General features: G+C 38.0%; 3 protein-coding genes across 4 annotated transcripts; 1 reads left to right on the top strand and 2 right to left on the bottom strand.

Annotated features, from left to right (window-relative positions):
* Positions 1-1,010: 1,010 nt before the first annotated feature.
* On the bottom strand, positions 1,011-7,726 carry LOC111238188 (NEDD8-activating enzyme E1 catalytic subunit-like). 2 transcript variants are annotated; one of them, XM_022767590.1, is made up of 18 exons: positions 7,684-7,726; positions 7,543-7,581; positions 6,303-6,426; positions 6,060-6,140; positions 5,867-5,949; positions 5,302-5,382; positions 5,149-5,192; positions 4,991-5,055; positions 4,740-4,895; positions 4,078-4,180; positions 3,853-3,963; positions 3,662-3,715; positions 2,435-2,471; positions 2,249-2,330; positions 2,041-2,141; positions 1,892-1,955; positions 1,742-1,796; positions 1,196-1,629 (listed from the first exon to the last, which is right to left on the bottom strand). In XM_022767590.1, the coding sequence occupies exons 1-18, from the start codon at positions 7,701-7,703 to the stop codon at positions 1,541-1,543; spliced, it is 1,389 nt and encodes a 462-aa protein (XP_022623311.1). In that variant the 5' UTR covers positions 7,704-7,726; the 3' UTR covers positions 1,196-1,540. The 2 variants fall into 2 exon arrangements, with proteins under 2 accessions (XP_022623312.1, XP_022623311.1); XM_022767591.1 differs by lacking the exon at positions 7,543-7,581 and having other exon boundaries at positions 1,011-1,629; positions 7,684-7,711.
* A 498-nt stretch (positions 7,727-8,224) lies between these two features.
* Positions 8,225-11,799, top strand: arl6ip5 (ADP ribosylation factor like GTPase 6 interacting protein 5). Its single transcript, XM_022767616.1, has 3 exons — positions 8,225-8,493; positions 9,097-9,314; positions 11,171-11,799. Exons 1-3 carry the CDS (start codon positions 8,312-8,314, stop codon positions 11,344-11,346), a joined length of 576 nt encoding a protein of 191 aa, XP_022623337.1. The 5' UTR covers positions 8,225-8,311; the 3' UTR covers positions 11,347-11,799.
* A 2,218-nt stretch (positions 11,800-14,017) lies between these two features.
* Positions 14,018-16,356, bottom strand: lmod3 (leiomodin 3). The gene is made up of 3 exons (XM_022767612.1): positions 16,069-16,356; positions 14,299-15,903; positions 14,018-14,065 (listed from the first exon to the last, which is right to left on the bottom strand). The coding sequence occupies exons 1-3, from the start codon at positions 16,354-16,356 to the stop codon at positions 14,018-14,020; spliced, it is 1,941 nt and encodes a 646-aa protein (XP_022623333.1).
* Between the last annotated feature and the right edge of the window lie 72 nt (positions 16,357-16,428).

The following is a 16,428-nucleotide window of genomic DNA, read 5'->3' as shown; positions in this document are numbered from 1 at the left end:
TGAAATTAATATTTGGATTGTTTATTCAGCTTTTTACCTCTGCTCGGGTTATTGATGTACATGATAATCCGCTGCTGGCGCCTCCATCGGTGTCTGTGTTAACATCATGCATACCATCTGGCGAACGTCTCAGCAAGGATGCAAAAGTTTGACACCGATGTGTGATCCTCCAGTTTGAAATTTTCTGCCTCAATTCAGAGTAAAAGCGAGAAGAAAAGAAAAAAAAAAAGCAATCACCTAATGACGCCCCAGCTGATGGAGATGACAGTCAACACGTCAGCTCAGCGAAAACCTGCAGTTTCTCATATCAGCTCTTCTTCCTGAAGTTACTGTAGCTCTCAGGCAGGATGTGATGTTAGAGATGTGTTGGTCTGTGAACACAGTGGGATCACTCCGAGGAGTAAAGCTGCTGTGAGCTTTTCCCGTCGGAAAATTAAAACTTAATCAAGACAGAAACCATCTGTCTCCGGGACAATATGCGGCCACTTTCATTAGCGGCCTAAGAAGCTTAGAGAGAGACGTGTCCTGTCACACAGTGGAAAGAGAGGATACACTGCTTCTGAAAGAGGCCAAGCCCCCTTGTTTGATTCGTTGTCACGAAATACTTGATTTAGTTTTTAGTTTTCTGAGTTTGGGGTTAGGGTTAGTTTTTTTTTTAAATCAATACAAGATAGCATGCTGCTGCTAGCCTGGGTTCATATGAATGTGAAATATTCATTTATTCTTACAGTTTGAAAAGCAGTGAATGTGAGATGTAGGATTTATTATTATTATTTTACTTTATTGTGTCACCCTGAACTGAAAAATCAAATTAATAAGGCTTCAACAAAAATTTGCAATGTAAAATATTAAAACAAATAATCGCCCAGTGATACATTTTAAAGAACTTTTGCAGGTAGGTGGATTCTGTTATCTTTAGACAGAGCCAGGGGAACAGTAAGTTCACCAGCTGCTGGATAGCCTTAATCTTTTCATCTAACTCACTATTTCTTAAAATGCTGGGACTACTTCTTTGGGATTGATTGAACATTCAGTTATCATTTCAATAAACAAAATATCTATTTGTTACTGTTATCTTAAAGATTTTCTCCCAAGATCTTAAAAAAATCTTTCATGTGTTATGGGTGTAATCCAGTTAAAGTCCTGCAAGATTAACAGTGCGCTGACCTGTTGCGTCTAAGTGAAGAAAAACAATGAAATCATCTAGTAAAATAGGCTTTGTCTACAACCATGATAATAAAACTTTATTAGAGCATAGTGCACATCATTATTCTCATTTGACTTACAGGTAAATAGCAACAATATAAGTCAACACAGGGCAAATACACAAAGAAGTAAACATAACACATACAAAAAAAATGTTGTTAACTGATTTCATGTTCATACAACAACCAATCCTATTCCACGAGTGAGACCATACGCATTTACATAATCATATCAAATGTGCGACTGCAACATCACAGTAACCTTGTGATGTAACACCCAGTTTGCATTCAGATGCAGTCAATATGATATCAGTGCGGTATGTTTTAATGGAAGTTCATGCGGTGAAATTGAGCTTGAAGAGAACTGTCTGTGGTGTGGTGACATCTGCCACGGCTAGTTCCTGTCCATCCGACAAGCCCAGCTCTGCATTAGTAGAAAAAATATATTAATTATTAATATGTGTTATCATGAATTTAAGCAGGTCGCAGGTCACACTGGACAAGCTGGGAATGACTGAAGTACGGCTTCTTATTACCTTTCAAAGTCTTGCAGAGGTTTGGCCTAGTTCGTTCCTCGATGGATTTAACAGACTGGAATAAAATTGAAATGATAGTTTAATCACAGTTTGGAATAAAATGCTCCTGATCAAACACCATGCAGCATTCTCAAAGATGAAATATATTACCTGCAAATACAGCGTCTTATTCTTCCCTTCCAGAGTTGTGGTGATAGCTGGGGATTTCATTTGCCTGGAAAACATTTACACACAATCTTAACCTTATAATTGTTATTTCTCTTGAAGTAGCATTAAAAACTGTTTTTCTGAATACTCACAGAGAGGCATTCTCTGTCAGGTACTCTAAAACCTCCTGTAATTTGGCAGAAGGAGGGAACTGGAGATCTTGAGGCACCTGGCTGCATGCTGAACAATTTTCCTGCAAATCAAAGAGGATGCAGAGTAAACTTGTTATTCTCTGTACAAAGAAATGTACATTACTCTGCTGACACCACTGTTATTTACTCAAATTAGGGCAAAACAAACCTTTCTCTCAGCTTCAAAAGTGTAGGTGTACAGTCCATCCACATCATTAAAGACCAGGTAATTATTTAAAGGAATATATGCGCTGAAAGATAAAATCTTATGTTAGTAATTGTAAGTAATGCTCATTAGAAAAAAAATCAACAGATAATGGGAATGAGAGATTCAGAATGTGTTTTTGCTACCAACCTTGTAGCAATTTTAAAAACTTCAGTGGCGCAAGCAGCTGTGGAGAACAAAAGCAAAATTAAGTTCATTGTATCATTGTTACAGTACAATATGTCATATCTGAGTTTAGAGTAACAAGATCAGCTCTGTCCATCTTGAATTTAGGAAAGTTTACACTCAACTCCAGCACAAAACTCATAAAAGGAGCTATCATAAAGTCTTGCTATTGCTATATAGCCAACTTTATCATTAACAGCTGTTTACTTACCAATCTTACTGTTGCATTTACAAGACAAGAGATTATAATGCGCTGCGCTACTTCTTCAGGGCAGACAGGACGTTACAGTGACTCTGTATCAAAAAGCGACAAGACACGCCAACTGAGCTGAAGCTAGCTGGTTAGCATGCTAACTTCAGTACAAGAAAAAAGTGACAGAAATAGAACCAAATCAAGAGGGTTGCTTTCCACCACTAGTGACAGCTCTTAGCAAGTAAAGGAATGAAGTTTGATGCTGAACTCGTAACATTTCTTCTAGACTGGTAAGGAAACAGCTGTTAATGCTAACGTTGGCCATGAAGTGATAGCAAAAATTGCAAATAGCTCCTTTAACCAGAGAAGGCCACTATTTTTGCCAAGCACAATGGTTAGTCCTCATCTTAAACACCTTTTCTCTTAGGAAAGAGAAACATTATTTGAACAGTAAACAATACAGGCACTCTAAGCAGGGTTAGAACAATAACATTTTAATTACATTTTTATCTGTAATACTGTCCTGTAAACACTACGGCTAACTAGCTTTACCATGCAATACAACAACAATGACTGTTACTGATTTTTTGCCTGAGACATGAAGCTTTAGCCTCATCTTTTAGCATCATATCATGTATGCAGCCATCATGTGCATGTTTATGATTCTTTTACATGGTTATTATTTTAGAAAAGAGTCAAGTGGAAGATAAAAATGTCTGGAGACAGAGTTTTCAACAAACTCACAGAATTAGCATTAAATAGATAGCTAGCAGTACCTAATAAAATCTTTAGTGACAGTCATTTTAGAGGAAAAAAAATCAACAGTGGTATATGTGTCATGCAAGAACAGTTAGCTCTTGACAGGCCTTACAACACTAACCACAAGCGGCTTAGACAAGGGTCTTTTTTTTTTTTTACATTGCATCAAAAATATTACAAAAATGTCAAAATATCTTAACAGCAACAGCTAATTCGTCAAAAACGTTTGAGTTTCGTACCAGCAATAACAGCATTAGTTGATGCTACAGCAGGAATGATCCTCTTCACAACTCCTGTGGCACAACAAACAGACATCGTTCTCATCACAGTATTACAGATACTTGTGAACCAATGACGAGAAATTTATCAGTTTCATCAAAAAATGATTAATGTACCACATTTGCATTGAATAAATTATTCACAGGTTTACCTTGAGTGAGTCTGTATGTCACTCCTGTAATGTTAAACTCTGCAGCTCTTTCTTGGGCTCTTTCAAACACCCACTGGATGTGCTCTGGATTGTCTCCATCTACGCTGGTATCTAGAAAAGGAGAAGACCCAGGTTAATAGCCTTTATGGTAATAACGTACAGATATAGGTTTTCCTGACTAGATGTGGTAAAGTAAAAAATAAAGATGTGGATATTTTAGCCTACCTCCAAATGGCTTTTCTTTTGGCCATTGTAAGATTCTGGCATATTCAATGCAATGTTCTGGCAGCCTTGGCATTGATGCAATGGTGCACATGGGGAAATTAATCTGTGGATTGTAAAATTTAAATTAAAGTCAAGCATTAAAGCATCTAAAGTAGCACTCAAAGCTCATTTCTATTCTGCATAATGTCCTTGCAGAAAATGAAGACAGTGATAATAAAAAAAACGTTTCCATCAAAATCCCTACTTAATTTTATTTCTATATTTTATTATCTGTGTGTTTTGGCAGGACCTTTGGTGCAGCATTGTCACTGCTGTACTGCTATTGTACCTCCCTTACAAGAAAACACCTGTAACTTTCTGTAGGTGGTGTTTTTTTCTTTGCCTATTTAGTCTGGTAGCTATTTCCACTTATGATCTAGGTCTTTTATTTTTTCCAAACACAAACAGCTGTTGCTGCAGATGGAAAAGTAAAACATCACCTTCTGTGCACCACAGATGCCTCACAGATGCTGTCTTTCACCCAAAACACAAACCGAACAGTAAATGTGACAGCTTTTGTAAAAGATATGAGCTTGATGGACTATTCTGTCACATCATTCTTTTATTGTGTTTAAAAAACTCTTAAAAGTGAAACTAGAAGATAAATTGCTGCTGAAAGTGACCTGTGGCGGGTACAGCTCCAGTGTGCAGTCGATGCATGCAGTCATGCCAGGCAGAATAACACGAGCATTTCCTTTAAAGCCCTCCGTTCCTCCATCGATGAGTGGAATGATGGAGCTGGGATCCAGGACTCCGTCTTCATAGCTCAGGAGGGAGATCTAGGGAAGGCAACATCAATCATAAGCAAAGATTACACTTATATCAGGTAAAGAGAAGGAAATACACTGAACTGAATCAAATTTCTCTTTTCTACCAGCATCCCATTCATCCAGCGTCTGGCAATGATGGAGTCCAGTCCACAGACGATGATGTGGAACTCTGCAAAGACAAGATGAGTGTTTTGAACCTCTGAGGTGTTTACTTGGTGAACTCTGCTAATGCATAGAAGATCGTAAGAAAAAATACACTTACGCCTGTAGAAAGACTCATCAAAGTCTTGGATCTTTTTAAAGTGACTGCATGTTATTCATAAGGAAAAAAAAAATCACCATCAAGATATTTTAGACAATGTTAACTAAACCTGAGTTACTTTTCAGCTGTGAAAATTGTTGCTGCAAAGGATACGGGACGACTTTACATCCAGGGATACGACTGTTGATAAAGTCAGCAGCTACTTCTGCCTTCGGTCGTCCAACATCTTTGGGCCTAAATGGATGTATAAAGCAGTTAATTATATATATAAGATGTTGAATCTAACCAGATTTAATCAGACCAGTGCTACAGTCACCAAGAGGCAAACTCACTTACATTTAAGTATAAATTCAAGTGACTTGTACTTTGCCTGATGATTTTGATTTGATGATCCTTATTTCCGCAATAATTCAGGGGGAAATATGGGTACTGCTGCTATATTTAAGTCAAGGAACCGAGTAGTTTGACCACCAGCAAATTCATTTCAGTCGATCACAGATACCATGACATGGTTGCTGACGGCTATTAGACTATAATATCATATTTCAGAAAAGCAAATTATGCACATTCATGTAAATTAACAATAATTATGTAAATAATTATGGGTAATTTAAAACTGTGGATGAGTATCTCACACCTTTTTTTCACCTCATACTGTATTTGTCTAATATTAAACTACTGGTAAAACTATAAGATGAAAAACAGAGGTGACACCTACCTGAAAAGAAACTGCCTGTTGAGGTTGGAGACATCAATAGTGTCCATGTCAACAACATGAATAAGGCGAAACCCAGACAGAGCCTAAAGCACAAGAAGACAATATAAGAACTTATCTAAACCAGTGTATTTTCTCAGCTTACACTTAAGTAAGTACATTTATATAATGTAGAATGATTACAGCCATTTCCCACCAGATTTTTGAGGAGTTCACATCCAAGTCCTCCTGCACCAATGACCAGAATTTTGCATGTCTCCAACAGAAACTGCAGAGACTGGAGTGAAAAAAGCATCAAAATGTTTAAAGAACTGCATTTAAGAAAAATCACTGTAACTTGACAGTGTGAACTCAAAGCTACAGATATTTCACACTACACTGATTTAGATTGACGTATAAAGTGCATGCATTCTGTAAGAGGAAGGCATTTCCGTGTCACCTCAGTGCTTGGCTCAAAGTCAGGATGGGTGAAAGGGCCAGGTCTCTCCAAAAACTTCCTCACATGATTCCACCGGCCATCCCAGTCGCAACCACTGTCCCTGTGTCCACCATCTACAGCCATTCTGGACACACAACATACCAAGATACACTGAACTTGTACTATAACTTAAATGGGTACATTTCTCCCTACTTATCCCTACTAACATGCCATTTATGTCTTATTTCATATTTTTAATTTTCAGAGGGAGAAATTTCAAACTCATTGGTTTTGCCGATTTTTCAATATCAGCAAAACCAATTAGTTTTTGGTGGACTACCAAACAACGCCATTCTGTCTGGGCATTCCTGATATATCGCTATACCAGAACGTGAGGTCACCGTGACCTTAACCTTTGATCACCAAAGGTCATTTCTTAAATGTAATTTACTCAATGAAATTAAGTTGAGTAAAATTAATCAAATTTAATGAAGTGTACTCAATTCAATTAAATGTTCTCATATAAATTGAGTGACATTGATTAAATTAAATTATATATTTGTTTCAAATAAGATTCATATAAATGTGGGTAATGCTGGATCTCTTCGTGCTGCGAGTTTATCAGAAAACCAGATGTACTACAAAGATGGCTGACAATCTTCAAAATCATATGCAGTGTCCCAATTCCATACAATTGTATACAGTTTACCCTGTTCTCTATAATATACAGTTTTTACAGTTAGAATACAATAAATCAATATATTTATTTTTCATACTGTAATACATTGCCCATTAGATATTGAACTGCAAATCTGTAATTACAGTGACAACTGAACTTTCTTTTCAGAGCTATTCTCACCACTATTGTTTTTACACACTATATTGTAGCTCCTCGATTTCATTTCCACATTGCATTATGGGACACTCACTCATTAATACAGACTTTTATGTGTTTACTTAATGGTCACTTTTTACACTTGAACACTAACTCAAACCCTGCTCAGGATTAATTTGTAGTATGGAATTGGTGCACAGCTATAATGTGCTAGTCACTCTTGCAGTGCAGGGTCTGTTCCTTTTGTTTGACACTGAATTGATTCATTGTGTTAATGGGTGAATTTTAAAAACAGTTAACTGGTTTATTAAGGATGTCCCTTGCTAATATGTTTATTTTCATGTCTCCTGGCCCAGCAGTCGCTGCTCACTATGCAACGCAAACCTGCTGCCAGTCAGAGACCTTTATTTAGCATTCGTCACTAACTTCTCAGTAAGGTCCTCTATTCGCCTTCTTTTCTTCTCCCTGGAAGAAGAAAGGAAAGCAGGGTTCAAGCGTGCCGTATTGACAACAAACCGCGAGGGTTAAAGTGTGGTAAAATTATATTTTTCGTCCATTGAGACTTACGGCTCCTCGGCATCCGCCATACTTTCACGGTCCCATGTCCTCGATTCTGACTGCTGTGTTCACGGGTGTCAAAGCTGCGCTGCACACAACAGTTTGAACTTCCTATGTTTTCTTCTTCTGCTTTCTGATAAATAAATAAAACTGAAGAGCCAACAGATCTTCATAAATGTAACCCAGTGATATAGATGTGGTTTCTCCTTTGAATGGCACATGGCAAGGTGTTGATAGAGAGATAGGTGGACAAATAGAAACTATCCCATAACAATGTGTCTGCAACATTTGTAATTAGTGTCTTTAATTCATCTAAACCAACAACAGCCTTGTGGTTTACTTTATTGTTTACATTGTTTGAATAACTATCGTGGGCTGTTGTTTTTTGTTTTGTTTCTTTTACATATGTTCTTTTTTTAAAATGAGGGGGTGCTGCTGCGCATTCTTTAACGCCAGTCTGAAATTCCAAGCACTTCTTTGAAAATCTGTCTCTCGCGAGATTCTGAGCGAGACTACGGCTTCTTGTCCTCCCCTTTTCGCTCGCAGCTCAGACGGTGATCAGCTGACCTGTCAAAATATTACGCAGCCCGTGTGGGTATGTTTGTGTTTGTGTGTCTTTTAACTACACGTTGAAGACATGGCAGCCAAGATGGAGCTTGCACCTCTCAGACCGTGGGATGATTTCTTCCCTGGAGCCGACCGTTTTGCCAAACCAGAGTTTGGAGATTTAGCAAAGTGGAACAACAGAGTGATCAGTAATTTACTGTACTACCAGACCAATTATTTTGCCGTGGCCGTTGTGGTTTTTATCATTGTGGGGTAAGTACTGGCAATATGCTAACGCAGGCAGGCTAGCATCTCTGGCTCTATGTTTAATTAGCCTGCATACCTTTTACCCACACCCATCATGACCACACGGGCTATTTCTGTAACGGTTGGCATTGTTAGGTCAACGTTGAAGGAACTGTAACTCTTTTATAGGTTTTGCCTTTTATATATTTGCCTTGCTTAGCTTACAAGTGTTTTTCTTTCTAATCTTTTCGTAATATCAGCTGGAAAACAACTGTAGCTAGCTTAAATTGTGTACAAGTGCTTCAAAATCCCAGGAGAAACGATCACTGATACTACGTTAGATTTGGAGTTTCTTTATGTGTATACATCACTACTGCTAGCTGGTTGTGGCTTTGCATAAATGACATGTAGTTCGATAGTCTTCTTTGAATAGAGGATGATGTAGTGGAAATGATGAGTATAGGCCTTTCTGCAGTCATCTGCCCTCTTATGGTTTACACAAAACTGGCCAGGATATTAGCTATTGTTGTTTCCACCAGCAGGTTGTGCTAAAAATAAAAAAATAAATAAAGCCTACACCCTATGGAGTATATATACAATGTGTCATTTTTATTATGTTTCAATATTCAGGTTCCTGAACCCATTTGGCATGTTCCTGGGAGGAACTGTGGTGACTCTGGTCTTTGTGGGTTCAGTGTGGGCAGGAGAGAACAAGGCCCCCATCAAGAACTTCAAAAGGAAGAACCCCACCCTGTTTGTCATTGGGGTTATGGTCACCAGCTACTTTCTGCTGTCACTGTGTGGTGGCGTCATGGTATTCATCTTTGGTATCACCTTCCCTTTGCTGTGTAAGTCTCAGTACATTTAATGTAGTTGCAAATAAATTACCATTAAATTACCACACTGGACTGTCAGAAATCACAGGTTGGGCCCGTTTAAATGTAGAGCAGTCCCCTTACTTTTTTGAAATCCATGTGATTTAATTTAGTTTTTTCTGCATGAACAAGCTGTCAATTAAGTTACATTCTGTTCAAGTTGTTCTAGTAAAGAGGATGATGGCCACACATTATTAGTAATATAAATTATACATTTTTTTTAAACTTTGGACTATATTAAATAATAATAACAATAATAATGATCATCATCATGACAGTGATGTCAATCTAATTTGAATAGCACCTTTCATATTTAGATGCAGCACATGCTATACATACAATTGCATTAAAATGCTCAGATTAAAAAGTTGCAACCAAACAATTTAAAATACACTAAAATTGAGTTGAAAATAAAATATTCCAGTTAGATAGTGGTGGTGGAATAAGAAACTAAGAGCAAGATTAAAAAGATGCATCTTGATGTTACTTGAAGCAATTATAGAGGTTGCATGCCAAATGCCCAGGCTGTTCCACAGTTTTCCAGGAAAAACCAAAACTACTGTAGGGTGGGAAAATACGTGTGCTCTTTTAAATGTGAATGTTAGTCGAGAATGACACCCAAGCTTTTTGCCTCAGATTGAACCTGTTTTGCAACAGTTTGAAGGCCTGTCTTAAAATTCTGTCTTTCTTTGATTCAGCCTCAGTTACTATATATATCCAAGTTGTAATACTCTTTAAGCATTCTGTTTAACAATGTAGACTAGACAGTAGGTGCTTCACCTTGTCTGTGAGCAAAAGCACTTCACAGTTGATCCGTTCCTATAACACAGAACAAAATGTGCTGTCAGATAGTTTTGTTTTGGTTACAAGCAATGACACTGCAACTTGTAATTTAAGGGAATGGCTCTTGTAAAATTAAATTTAGCTATGAGAAAACACATACATATTTTTTTCTCTGCATCTTTTGCAATGATGTGATATGAAATATGAATAGATATGAAAATGCAAAATCTCATGAAATATGTTCCCTGGTTAATGCTGGTTATTTTCTTGCAGTGATCCCAGTAGTGACAAAGACTTCTGGAGACGCATACAATAATTTAATATATAACTTTAAGTATCAGCATAGTTTAATATTATGCTTCAAATGTAACTTGTGTTCCCTGTGGCATATTGCGAACACTTGTTGGCTAATGTTATTTGACAAAAACTGTTTAGGGGGTGGTGAGTCACCCAGGGATGCATAACTGAGGTTTTCTGTGGGTGATGAAGTTTTTCCAAGCACTCAGTCTGACTCACTGGAGGGATTGAACAGTACGCACAGTATCAATGACATGTATTCACTCATAACACACTGTAAAATAAAGTCAGCATTACAAGGCAAGCTATAATGTACTGTGGATTAGAGCTATAGTTTTGGATTTGCTGCAGCTCTCTAAATACATTTAGAGTCAGAAGTTCAGCAGAGTGGTTTAGATAATTGATGGGTTGGATCGTTGCAGCCGCTCTAACATCGTGGCGGATAGACGAGGTAGTTTGATCGCTTCCCAAGAGGCCTGCCCACTGCTGCCTGTGTTGACGGGTTGCTATGGGTTGTTGATTTGGACAGAACTACATTTACTGGCTGATGTCATGCATTCACTATCTGCCTGACAAGGGAATAAAAGATATGCCTATCCTCACACCTGCTTCAAAGTCTGGGTTTCAGCAGTATCACATTTTGTTTTGTTATTTTCCAAAGATGTATCCCACAAAAAATCATCTATAAAGTTTGATTTTGTATTTACATTGGAAAAAATAACAACAATTCCCTGTTGTTTTTCCTATAGTAATCCTGATCCATGCCTCTCTGAGACTGCGCAACATGAAGAACAGACTGGAGAACAAGATTGAAGGTGTTGGGCTGAAGAAGACACCCATGGGAGTCATCATGGACCTCCTGGATCAACAGGAAGAGAAAATTAACAAGATTCAGGATTTTATTGAAAGCAAACTGAAGGAGTAAGGGAGTGCCAAGGGAAGTAAGTGTCACACAGTATGGATTGAAATTTTCATAGCATCGTCCCATGTGTCAAGTTTTTATCCCCCCTATATATGTAAAGTTACTGAAGTTCGCATTCCCATACTTTTTATCTATTTACATTATTCTCTTATACATTTGTATTAGTTTAGAATGTCTAAAGCGTACAGATGGTTACTTACAAGATTATAACAAGATTTGCACAATCACCGTGTGGACTGGATGTTAAGAGGCAATGGGCACTTAAGATTACCAAAGGTTTGATCATTCCTGTTTCAATAAATGTTCCACAAGCAAATCATTTCCCTTGTTGACAACGCACTTTGTTCTAAATGATGACTGAGTATTTATTTCAGCAAAATAAAGCTGAATGTTTCAGCACAATGCAGTTATTAGATACTAATTCTATTTATTCTAAAAAAAAAAAAAAAAAAAAAACCAAACCAGATCATTTCAGTTTGCTACCTCAAAACAAACATGTTAGATTTTCTTCTGGCCAAGTAGACCCAACACCCAGTAAACTGTTAACCGCTTAGTAAACAGCAATAACTCTCATCTGGTTATTTCAAGAGCTGTATGAAGACTGATCTGACACCAGTTAGCTTGTAATGTAAAACATGGTTATATGACCTGACTAATAATCTTGGAGTTGAGATATTTCTGTTGTCAAAAGATTATGTGCATACAGCTCCGGACCATACAAGCTGTCCTGAGTGTATCCCCTCCGACCACAGCTATGCAATGTTGGTTAAAAAAGAAAAAAAAGAATGGCAAGTGCAGCTTTATTGTTGAATATTATGTCATATTATTTACATGTTTGTTGTTATTTTTAATGTGTCTTTATTTTCATGATATAGCATGCAGAAATGTATAAAATGGTTGCAGTACATAATTATGGCAATGAGGCAAAAATACTGATTAAATTGACATTTTAACTTTAATTTACCACTGTTCCCTCATCATTGGTAAATACTGGACTAGAGACACCCTGTGCTGTTTTCCCATCAAATCCCCTTTCCTTGTAAAAAAAAAAAGCTAAATTAAATCTATCATCTGTATTGTTAAGTGTTTATTTGATACTGCTACTCCTAATATTTAAGCTGTTGTTTCCTGTTGCTTTTCTCACCTTGACTGCAGTTTGTGCATGCTAACTTCACAAATGGCAGTTTAAAGAGATCGTTTATGTTACATGAATGCTATATTATAGATTATCAAAGTTTTTATTTGACTTTTTCATTCTTGAAACTGAACTGGGTATAAAACATGGCTGTCCTCTATAAAAAAAAAATAAAAAATAAAGAGAACCTGATTGATGTTGCAGTCATTTTAATGCTTCTGTGACAGCGGCAGCAGCGACCCGAGGCAACATGTCTTCAGTCCGACCGTCGGTCTGTCCATCCCATTCTCATGAACAAGATGTCTCAGGAAGGCCTTGAGAGAATTTTGTCAAATTTGACACAAATGTCCACATGTGCTCAAGGATGAACTAATTAGATTTGCTGGTTAAAGGTCACTGTGACCTCACAAAACACATATTTGGCCATAACTCAAGAAATCATACATCAATCAATCATCTTATTATGATACAATTTCGAACAAATGTCTAATAGGCTAACATGATGAAGAAGTGACATTTTATATCCTAAAGGTCAAAGGTTAACTTCTCTGTGAATAATGTTCTGCAAAAAAACTCCTTACCTTTTATTAAATTCCTACAAAGTCTTCACTACATATATTATAATTCTGGAAACTGTAGCTTGACTGGTTGGCAGAGGCATACAACCACGAATCGGTAATTCTACTTAAATCAAGTCTCAATGTCAATATATAGATTTATTCATTCATCACAAAATGTAAGAGTTATTCTTGTCTTATTTCAGTTAAATGGAAAAGGAAGTGAAGTGTAGGCTATTACTATAACAAATGAAAAGCTTATAATTCTACTGAGTACCCTCCCAGACGATGTGTACACAATGTCATTTGATTCAGTTCAACTAAAATATCCATATGGTGTCAGTTTTTCACGACTGGCTCATCTGTCTTTCAGCAAATATTGTCCTTTATGAAAAGCAAGGCATAAATATGTCTTTTTTTTACATTAACACCTCTAACTAACAGCGGTGATTCACTGGGAATGCATTTAGTCTGACAATAATACACTGCTACACAGTGCTATTTAGTTATCTTAAAAAAATTTAAAAAAGAAGAAAAGAATCCCCAGGTAGTAGAAGAATTTTATAGCAAAATGTAAGTACATGAACAGGTTTGCTCCATAATGAATCATCTCAAATTGAATCAAACAAACCACTTCTACACATCTGTTCTGTGCAAAAGCCCACTGAAAACAAATCATATTTTTATTTTCCTCCGTGTTTTAGAGATAGCAAATGAAGAAAGAGGTTTCATATGAATTAAATACAGGGTGTTCTGGCAATAAACTCTTTGACTTCATTGTTTTGACTTCCTCAAAACAACAGCATTAAGTGAGATAACAGCACAAAAATGGAACCGCAAGCAGCAAATATCTTTCACGTGCAATGAAAATATAGCTCACTCTTAATTTATGCAGTTCATGTGAGTAGTTTTAGGGAAACTAATACCAAATATGTTTAGAATAAACATACAGCGGTGAAGACATACAGCTGGAGCTATAACCTCAGAAGAGACTCGTTTCACTTGATTCCAGGACTTTAGGGAGCGGCACCTGCAAGCAGTGACAAAGAGAAAGAATAAAAAGGTTTGTTTGTGGCTTTCTTGTGCAGTACATGCAGTCTCAAATCATTACAGATAATACTAGTTAAGCAATTGACAACATTTACAGTGATTGGGATAATAAATGCTCTTGTGTTTTGAGCTTTAACGGTGTCAGTATAAAAAAAAATTGAAATTTAGCTCCTAAATTCATTGATCTCTCAGTACTAACTCTTAGATACTCACAGGTTTGAGATAGGCTACGTTGCTCTTTTTAATCTCACTTAGGAGCTGATCACGTGGCGTGAGCTCAACTTTTGGTGGCACTCGTCTGCGAGGGACGGGCTTCAAAGTCTTAATCACAGCAGTCAGGTTGGGTTTCTCATCCGTCATCTCTCGACTGCTTGCATCCTTCACATTGGAAGTCTTCCTCAGTTGGAACCTCTCTGGTCTCCTGTCATCCCTTGGGTCCAGCTCCAGAAACGGGTCACGTTTCTTGGGCGTCCTCTTCAGCTGGACGTCCCTTAGTGAATTTGCTGGTTCGGCACTGGATTGTTTGGGAATTCTTTTATGTTTGAGCTGCATCTGAGGCTCTGGCTGCTCTGTCTGGTGCTGCGTTTCAGGCAAAGCGCTCAGGTCTGTCGAGGGTGGGACAAGCCCATGCTCCTGCAAGAGTTCTAGGGGCGGTATGTACCCCAGCATCTGAAGTAAACCAGGAGGCAGGTTTAGGGTGCTCTCATACATCTGCATCAGCTCCTTTTGCTCCTTCAATTGCTGCTGTTTCTGCTCCTCCTTCCTCACCTGCCTCTGACGGTCGAGATTCCTGGTTAAAATATTGGTCACCACCATCCTGGGCCCTGGCAGCTCAAAGTGGTAGCCCATCTTCAAAAGGGTGTTGTTGGCCTTGATCAGACGTGAGATCTCCATCTCTGCATGGTGACCCAGCATGTGCCTCTGGTTGTGAAATCGCAGCTCTGTGAGAGTCTCATTGAATTGGAGGCAGCGGATGATGGCTACGATGCCCTTTCCTGTTACGAAATTAGACTCAATATTCAAAGTCGTAATGCTGCGATTCTCTCGCAACATGTTGGCCAGGTTGAACGCTATGTTTTCATCGACACCGGTGTTGGCTATACTGAAAGTTTTCACATGTTTATTCTTCTTCAAGGCGTTGACGTAGTCCAAGAGCATCTCTTTGGGAATGTTTTCTATATTGTTGAGGTTCACCTCAGTGACAGAGGGGTGGTTGTTGCGGATCTTGTCAAGTGTCGAATCCAAGTTTGTCTCATTTCCTGAAGGTCTTGATGTCATTTTTATATTATTGAGTGCCAGCTTTGGAATCTTTAATTTGTTAATTTTTCTCTCTTCTTTCTGTGGGAGCTTATCACTGCTTTCATTTATCTCTGTCTCCTCTGGAGTATCTTTGGGAGGCAAAGAGTCTGTCATTTTAATTTCCTCTTTCTCTTCAACATGTGATGTGCTGTGTTTGGGAGCTGAGCTCTCGGCCTTCTCTTCTACGTCTGAAAAAGGCTGATTGCCATCTGTATTATTTTCTGTAACTGTTTCTGTGTTGTTATCCAGAGGACGTACATGTTTGTCAGTATTTTCAGATTCATCTGTATTCACAGGCAGCTTCACCTCTCGCTCATCTTTCTCATCCACCTCTTTGTCCATCTCATCCCTCTCATCGACCTCTTCAACAATTTCCTCAATTATCTCCTCTATAATTTCCTCTCCATCTGCACCATCCACCGCTTCTTCCACAATGATTTCTTCTATCACTTCATACTCTTCATATTTCACAGTTTCTTCTTCTTCTTCTTTCTTTTCAGCTTCCTCCCTCAAAGTTTTCTAATGAAAACAATAAACCAGAACATCAAGATTAGAACCATGCTACTCCAAACACAAGACTTTACTCATGGTAACATTTCACATTATAATTTTCATAGTTTCTAAAGTTTATGTTTGATATTCTAGATTGACCTTTAATGAACCTTTAAGATCTTAGTCTCTTACCTCACTAGGCAGTAGAGTGGCAGGCACTCTTTCTTCCTCGAGCATGCGTTTGGACTCTTTCTCCCAGTAAAGGTAATCAACCAGGGATCTGTGGTCAAACGTCCCCGTCGGAGTCTTTTCTGTCTGGTCCTTCTGTCTCTGTCCAACCGGTACACTCTCATCTGGGGCAATAATAACATCCATCTCACTCTGAAGCTCCTTAAGCTCCTCAGGCGAAAGCATAGCAAGGAGCTCATCCTCATCAATGTCTTCCTCATTGAGATCATCAATGTCCCTGCTGTTTGACATATTTGCGTTCCGTAGTTTCTTTGCTTCTGCTGATATCAAAAAGGATGGATCAATGTTTGTCCAGTCTATGAC

This window comes from Seriola dumerili, unplaced genomic scaffold (genome assembly GCF_002260705.1).
Source record: "Seriola dumerili isolate Sdu_G_001 unplaced genomic scaffold, Sdu_1.0 BDQW01001222.1, whole genome shotgun sequence".
NCBI classification, from domain to species: Eukaryota; Metazoa; Chordata; class Actinopteri; order Carangiformes; family Carangidae; genus Seriola; species Seriola dumerili.
The sequence above is the reverse complement of the archived record's forward strand: the minus strand, read 5'-3'. Positions and strand labels throughout refer to the sequence as shown.

Excerpts from the sequence above, each read along its gene's own strand:
- LOC111238188 (XM_022767590.1), bottom strand. The coding sequence starts at position 7,703 with ATGGCGGATGCCGAGGAGCC. Across the intron at positions 6,427-7,542 it reads ATAGAGGACCTTACTGAGAA|AATGGCTGTAGATGGTGGAC; the intron begins GTTAGTGACGAA and ends TTGTGTGTCCAG. Across the intron at positions 5,383-5,866 it reads AACAGGCAGTTTCTTTTCAG|GCCCAAAGATGTTGGACGAC; the intron begins GTAGGTGTCACC and ends ACATCCATTTAG.
- arl6ip5 (XM_022767616.1), top strand. The coding sequence starts at position 8,312 with ATGGCAGCCAAGATGGAGCTTGCACCTCTCAGACCGTGGGATGATTTC. Across the intron at positions 8,494-9,096 it reads GTGGTTTTTATCATTGTGGG|GTTCCTGAACCCATTTGGCA; the intron begins GTAAGTACTGGC and ends TTCAATATTCAG. Across the intron at positions 9,315-11,170 it reads TATCACCTTCCCTTTGCTGT|TAATCCTGATCCATGCCTCT; the intron begins GTAAGTCTCAGT and ends TTTTTCCTATAG.
- lmod3 (XM_022767612.1), bottom strand. The coding sequence starts at position 16,356 with ATGTCAAACAGCAGGGACATTGATGATCTCAATGAGGAAGACATTGAT. Across the intron at positions 15,904-16,068 it reads CCACTCTACTGCCTAGTGAG|AAAACTTTGAGGGAGGAAGC; the intron begins GTAAGAGACTAA and ends TGTTTTCATTAG. Across the intron at positions 14,066-14,298 it reads ACGTAGCCTATCTCAAACCT|GTGCCGCTCCCTAAAGTCCT; the intron begins GTGAGTATCTAA and ends CACTGCTTGCAG.